The 7,839-nt window shown below is 26.8% G+C and overlaps 1 protein-coding gene across 1 annotated transcript in view; it reads left to right on the top strand.

Moving 5' to 3' along the window:
- Phum_PHUM549810 (transcription factor AP-2 beta, putative) overlaps positions 1-7,839 on the top strand; it is a gene marked incomplete at both ends in the record, with an annotated part of 27,728 nt that overhangs the window by 12,942 nt on the left and 6,947 nt on the right. The window contains one exon of the mRNA XM_002431774.1: positions 5,493-5,697. Coding sequence (XP_002431819.1) covers positions 5,493-5,697 — 205 coding nt within the window. The remainder of the gene's footprint in view (positions 1-5,492; positions 5,698-7,839) is intronic.

Consider the following 7,839-nt stretch of genomic DNA (forward strand, 5'->3'; position numbering starts at 1 on the left):
TTTTGATTTTTTTTTCTTATTAAATTGAGAATGAAATAAGCTAAACATGGGAAATTATTATCGACTTAAAATCTCGTACCTGTTTAGAATTTATAAATGTGAATTTTTTATAATAATATTTCTATCAAAATGTACCTGTGTGCCGCGATATTTCGATATTAAAAACGTTTTCGTTTGTTTGTTTGTTTGTTTGTCAAAGCGTTTGTCGTTTGTTATATTTATTTATTTATTTTTTTTTAAATGGCGGTTTTAATCGTAACAACTTCCTCCACCTTTGAACGAATTAAAAAAAATGATGTCGGATTAACAACTCTTCAAATTTTTTTTTTTTTTTTTTACGAAAATATATAGTTATAGCTACTTATCATCGACTATAAAATAATAATAATATATAGCGTTATAATTTTTTTACGTAATCACGACTGAAAATGGCCAAACTATAAAATTTGATTTATTTTAATAAAAAAATCGTATTACTCGCTTACTCGCCACCGTGTAACAACCACAACAACAACAACAACAATTAATTAAGTTTTAAACCTAAAATTTATTACCCGTTTTCTGTTTTTTTTTTCTTCTGCTTGTTTTTTTTTTTTTGTAATTATTAGTTTCGATATATAAACATTGACTTTTTTATATTTTTTTTCGGACTGTCAAAAATTAAAATTAAAAAAAAAAAGAAAATTAAAAATGACAAAACTTACATACTAATACAGACATTTTCCTTCCATTATTATCATTATTATGAATATATTTCATTTCTCCAGGGCAAAAAATACATCTGGAAAAAAAAAACAGGTTCGTTAATACATAAAAAATCTTAATAGATTACTGACTTGTAATTAAAATGCATTAATGTTCCAAAAAAGAAAATCGTAATTAAATGAAAATTATGACGTGTGAGAGTTGAGTGTTAAGAAAAAGAGGAAACGATACGAATAAGTCGTCGTTTGTTTTCATTTTACGTACAAAAGTTTGTTTTATTCGTACAACGACAAACGCATGTATGTGAATCATAATGATGATGATGATGATGATGATGATGACAAACGAAAGATTTAATACGAATCGTCGTTGTCGTCGTGTTAAAACGTGTATAACAACCGCCCCAATTTAATAAAATTAATAACATTGTCGAATTTTACCGTGTTTCATTCGCCCGAAGGTTTTTTATATTGAACTTGCGCTGTTGAATGATTTAACGTTATTGGACGAATTCTTCTTATTCGGGAGCCTAAAAAAAAAAATTTAATGACCAAATGTCGCGCCTCCGGGACATTTTTTTTTTTTTTTTTTTTTTTTAGGATCCTTTAAACATGAATAAAATTTTAATTTTTACAAATGGCATCGTTTTAATAATTAAGAGAAATTAATTTCGTTTATACAAAAGAAACAAAAAAGTCGGAAAATCTCAAAAAAAAAAAAATAAATAAAATCATCATCATTATTATTATTATTATTACTATTATTGTTTCAGTTTTTTTTGTGATTTTTATTGAAAAAATGATATCGTAAGTAAAAAAAAAAAGAAAATAAAAAGAATTTTTTTTTTTTATGATTTTCGAATGAAAAATTAATAACAGAAGGAAAGCTACGAAGGATTCGCTTATTCCTTTCTCCCCCCTCGCTCCCCTCTTTTCCCCGATTCCTTTTTTCCCTAATCCTAAAATGAAAAAAAAAAAAAGGAAGGAAGGAAAGAAGGCAGAAAGGAAAACCCTCACAGCCTTTTATTTCTTTTTATATATAAAAAAAAAATTTTTATTTTTTTTTTTTAGTTCCTAATCTAGAAATAGATTTTTAAATGTACATTCCATCCGCATTCCATTTTTTAAATCTTTCTACCCATTTATTATTATTATTATTATTATTATTATTAAATGATTATTGATATTTTTTTTGTTGTATTCGGATCCAAACGTGGATGTGATGCTGCGGCAAATTTCAAAACGAAAAAAAAAAAAGCTCTTGAAATAACCCCCTCCCCTAATTTCTTTTTTCCCTTATAAATTTCATGTCCATTTTTTTCTTTTTATCCCCGATTTAATTGAATGAAAATATTTTCGTTTGAATTTTTTTTTAACGATGCCATTGAACATAAAAAAAATCAATTCGTTTTAAATTTAAAAAAAAAAAAAAAAATAGTAATGATGATGATGATAATAATGATTTATTATATTTTAGTATGTGTGTTTTGGGTAAATTCCAAAATGTTGTAACCTGACCGCAAAATCAGTTAAATAAAAAAAAAAAGGTTCGAAAACGAGAGTCTGTGACCGTTTCAAAAAAAAAATTTTTTATTACTCTATTAAAATTTCCCTTAATACGGTTCTGAATTATTATAATAAATCATATTTTATAATTTAGTACGATGGTAAAAAAAAAAAAAAAGAAAAAATTTAATTTGACTTGTGCCATGGTTGTTATTTTAAACCAATTATCATACCCTTAACGTGTGTGCAATTTCAAATTTTTTTTTTTTTATCTATCAGCCACCTAATGAAATTTTCAAATGATTGTAAACAAATAACATCACGACGTTATAGAAAAAAAAAATGGCGACGATTGTTCATTCGTAAAATTCGTAAAACGAATGGCTGTGATTATGGTGGTGATGGTGATGGTGATGACGCTTCATCGTTCGATTGTGAAAAAAATGATTTCGCGAAATGAAAAGGAGAGAGAGAGAGAGAGAGAGAGAAACATGAAAGGGCTGGTGGTCCTGCCCTTTTGATGAATTTCAATTAAGGTTCACGAGGACCTCCCATCGTTACATCACGTACCTCAGAGCTAAATGCCCTCCTGCCGTATACAACACTTTCCGTTATGCTAAATTAACGAATTAAGTTACACGCACGTTCCCTCGCTACTTCATAAAAAAAAATTTTTTTTTTTTTTTTCATGAGTCGTTTCATTTGTGACATTTATCGCACACTCACTCACTCACTCACTCACTCAGGTACGATTATAAAAACCTTTTTTTTGTAACCCTTTTTCCGTTTTAAAACGTCCGATGACATAAAAAAATTAAGCGGGAAGATTAAAAATTATTTTTTAAAAATGGCTCGAGGACGATTATTATTATTATTATTATTATTATTATTATTATTAATTTACACGAAAATATTCTTTTATAATTATTATTATTATTTTTAATAACGTGTAGTGGTAGTAGAGGTGAGAAAAAAACGATTCGTTAATTGAATTTTCAAATGGAGGAAAATTTGATTTTCCAACGAGAGGATATGAATAGAAAACCTTTTTTTTTTTCTCCACTCGCGATAATTTCCGACCCGATAAAGTCCGAATTAAGAATTTTCCCCCTCCCCCTTCCTCCCCTACCCTCCCCATTCAACCCCTCCTTTTATCATTCGTTACATTTAAATTTTTATTCTCGTAAAAACTGTCGAAATCTTCAGGTATCTTTAATTTTTTTTTTCTTTTTCCCGCAACCAGACATTTTGGCGACCGCTTAATTTAAATTTAAATATAAAAAAAAATTTATTTCATAGAGTAAAAAAACAAACAAACAAACAAACAAAAATGTCGGAATATAAATTATCGTTTTTTTTTTTTTTTTTCAAATCCATACGTGATTTACAAAAAAAAAAAAAAAAAATAATAATAATAATTTTAAACGTTAATTTTTCAAAATTTTCAAGAGAGAGCACATTGCTAATGGCAGTTATGTAATAATAATAATAATAATACCAATTATATGTCAAATGTAAAAAGAGATGATGTGAGGAGGATACGTACATACGTACGATTTGAGTTTTTTTTTTTTTTTTTTTTTTTCATCAAACAAGGGGTGTGCGCCTTCTTTATTATGCTAATATAATAAAAAGGGGGGAAACAAAAAAAAAAAAAAAACTTTGAGCCCCCTTTTCTTTTTTTTTTTTTTGTATAGTTTTCCATCCTTACAAACAAAACTTTTACAATTCAACATACTTATTATGGTGTAGTATATCTTTAAATAATATAATGCTTATTATTATTATTATTATTGTTGTTGTAATTCATTTTTCACACTTAGGAATTATTATTATTATTATTATTATTATTATTTTGTCGCGTAAGGGCATCAGGGTCGAGTTTAGGTTTAGTTTAGTTTTTTTTTTTTCCTTCCTTTTTTTTCTTCCTTTCTTTTCCTCTCTCCCCCCCTTTTTTTTCATTATATTATTTAACCTGGTTTTATAAATTTTTTACCACCATTTCCTCTCGATCAAAAAAAAAAAACAAACAACAAACAACAACAACGCAAATATTATTTGTACCGGAAGTGAAACATACGAGTCAAACCGACAAGTTTTTTTTTTATATATGTATATATATTTAAAGAGACAGGTTTCTTGACAACCGGATGTTGGGTCATTTACAAAATAAAACCTACAGGCAAATAATTAAAATCAACAACAATCTTAATTGGTAAAAGAAAGTTTAATTTGATATTAACCGACTCCGAAAGGGAGAAAAAAAAAAAAAGTAAACCGTGAAAAAAAAAAAAAAAAAATTTTCGATAATACCAACGTAAAAAAAAAAAAAAACTACTATCGCGTGCGTTGTTTTTTTTCTTTTTACTCTAAAAAAAAAAGCGATTTGATAAACGTATTACGTTCGATTTATAATAATAATAATAATAATGTCGGGGCTATAGAAAAAAAAAAAAAAAAAAAAAAATGGTTCGAGGCGAATCCGCCATTTTTTTTTTTTATCATTATTATTATTATTTAAATAAACGAGTAATGAAAATTACTGACCACTTGCTGTGTTTGAATTAGAAATATTCCCGCCCTTTTACTAAGGGCTCCCCTTAAAACCAACCCTCTTAACACACAAAATTACACTTCACTAATTACGATGATTAAGAGGGCAAAAAGCTACTGCTACTACTAAGGGCACCCCCTCCCTTTTTTTTTTTTTAAATTCTCACTTCTCTTTTTTACTAACGAATGGAAAAAAAACTCTAAAAATTTTTTTTTCCTGCTGTTTGTTTGTTTGTTTTTATCACGTGACAAAAATTTTCATTTAATTATCAATCAATACCTGACTATTTAAAGTTTTTTATTCGAAATTGGCCATTTTTATTCATGTTTTTCCTTTCTCTCTCTCTCTCTCTCAATACGAATATGTTTTGTGTGTGTGTGTTGTTGAATGTTTCATGTAAACAAAATGAAAAACACAGTTGAAGGTTTTCTAGTATAGAACCCAATAATTAAAGTTTCAAATGTTTACATGAATAAATTGATTTATGTTATTTTAAATTTTAAAAAAAATTTTTTTTCGTTAGTTAGTCAGTTAGTCATTTTTCATATGAAAATAATAAATAAATAAATAAATAAATAAAAATTTTGATTCAACAACTTTTCGATTATGGCTCGTTATTTAAAAAAAATCTGTACGAAACGAAAAGGGAAAATAAATTTTTTTCGTTTGTTTGCATTAAATTTAAGTTAAATCACGTTTCATTTTCTTTTTTTATTTTTTTTTCCCAGGTATAAAACCCCGACATTTAGAAAGTGGAAAAGAATTAGGTCTTTCAGGTGTTTCGACACCAAGTGACGTTTTCTGCAGCGTTCCAGGACGACTTTCCCTACTTAGTTCGACGTCAAAATATAAAGTAACCGTTGGAGAAGTTCAAAGGAGGCTTTCCCCACCGGAATGTTTAAATGCATCACTTTTAGGAGGTGTTTTGCGAAGGTAAGTCGTCACTCTTTAAAAAAAAAATAATGACATTTACCCAAAATCAGAATATATATTAAAAAAAAAAGATGACGTGAGTAAAAACGGAAGCGAGAAAATATATAAGGGAAATATTTTCGTTAAATGAATTAACGGATTTTCATGTCCTCGGGGAGCTTAACATTGTGTCTGTGTATGCTCTTTATATACGCACACATATTGAAAGAATGCCAATTTTTTTTTTTTTTTCAAGTTTAAAAGACTGGTCCGCGATTAAAATGACCACACCCAGATTCATTTCACGGATCGTATGGCCAATTATAATTATATCGATGATTTTTTTATGATGTGTATGTGTGTGGAGAGATTAACAGGACTTTTGAGTTCAAAAAAAAAAAAAAACGTGAATTTTTTTTTTACGTAAAATGTGAAATTTTAGTATTTTGCCACCTTCGATTCCCCCTTCGATCGAAAAATCAAATCTTTCTCTTTCTCTCTCTCTCTCTCTCGTTAAGGGAACCTTAGACGTAAATTAATAAATAAATAAAATGTGTATAATACGCACAGGTTTCGAGTGACCTCAGTTAAAAACCTGTTTTACAAAAAAAAAAAAAAAAAATTATGTTGTGAGAAAAGAAAAAAAAAAATTTTAATTTTTTTTTAAATGGATCAACCGGAAAATATAATGTCAACTTAGAATTCTTAAAAATATTTATGGTGGATACACACACACACGCACACACAAAGTATACGAACATGATTTAATTTTAACGCGTTTTTTTTTCTATGTATTTGTTTTTTTTTTTTTTTTTTTATCTAAATCTTATCTATTCTGGTTTTTATAAGACACGCACACGCACTTACACTCACGCACAATAACCCTGTCCATCGGTGATTTTGTTTGTTAGCTTTAAGGGTTTTACACGAAACAGGTATACAATAGATAGGGGAATAAAAGTCACGTTAAAAAAAATCCTAAATACCTTGAGGGAATTTTAATTTTTCTTACAGCCCCCCCCTCCGAAAAAATACTCATCTTATTTCTCTTTAATTATTTTCTTTTTTTCCCCCATGATTTATTTATTTATTTAATAAAAAAAAATTACGGACATGTTTTTTTTTTTTTTACGCACATCTAAGAAATATAAATAAAATTTCTATAAACTTTCACAAATCAAATGTTAAATTTTGTAACGAAAAAAATTTATTTATAATAATAATAATAATAATAACTTGATGTGATAACGAGAGCGCACGCACACGCACGCACGCACTCAAATAATTTATTAATTTTTTTTCTTTAGAAAAAAAATATTCCCGTGCAACTTTTTTTTTTTTTTTTGGTTAATTAAAAATAATAAATTAATAAATAAAAAAAAAAAAAATTGCTTTCTCTATTAATAAGTAGTAGTAGTAGTAGCAATATAGAACTTTTTTTCGAATCAAATGTTATTCAATTGGGCGTTAATATGTAAAAGTAAAAAAAAAAAAATTAATAATAATAATAATAATAATAATTTCTGTATTACGTGTTCGTCGTAGTGAAAATCAAGATAAAAAAAAATTAATTGCGACTAAGTTAATAACGAGTTCGAAAAACCAGATGGTAACAAAAAAAAATAATATATTTACGATATTTAATAAATTGCTCCTTTTTTTCTTATTAATAAAAGACGAAAAAATAATAATAATAATAGTAATAATAATAATAATAATAATAATAATAATAATAATAATAAATAAATTTTTAACAACCTTTCTTTTCTGTTTAAAAAAAAAAAATATTATTATCATCCCTTTTCTGATTGTTTTAATCGTGATTTGCCTTCGAATTAAACGCTTTTATTTATTATTATCATTATTATTTTTAATTTAACCCGAGAAAAAATTATTAAACGACAGGAAGCACATAAGAAATACAAAAAATTTGCATCGATTCGGATCATTATTTAAATCTCAATAATTTCATCTCATCATCACTTTCTCGTGAAAGTTTTATCTGTTTGCAATATGTTAACCGTCCTTATCACAATTATATACGTTTTATATTGATCGAATCATGAAATCATTTATGGAATTTATGTATATATCAAACGTTTTTTTCCCCCCCCCCCTCTCAAATTGTCTTTGGAAGATTGTGGTCAGTTTTTTTTTTTTTAC

This window comes from Pediculus humanus, genomic scaffold, assembly GCF_000006295.1.
Source record: "Pediculus humanus corporis 1103172108294 genomic scaffold, whole genome shotgun sequence".
NCBI lineage: Eukaryota > Metazoa > Arthropoda > Insecta > Psocodea > Pediculidae > Pediculus > Pediculus humanus.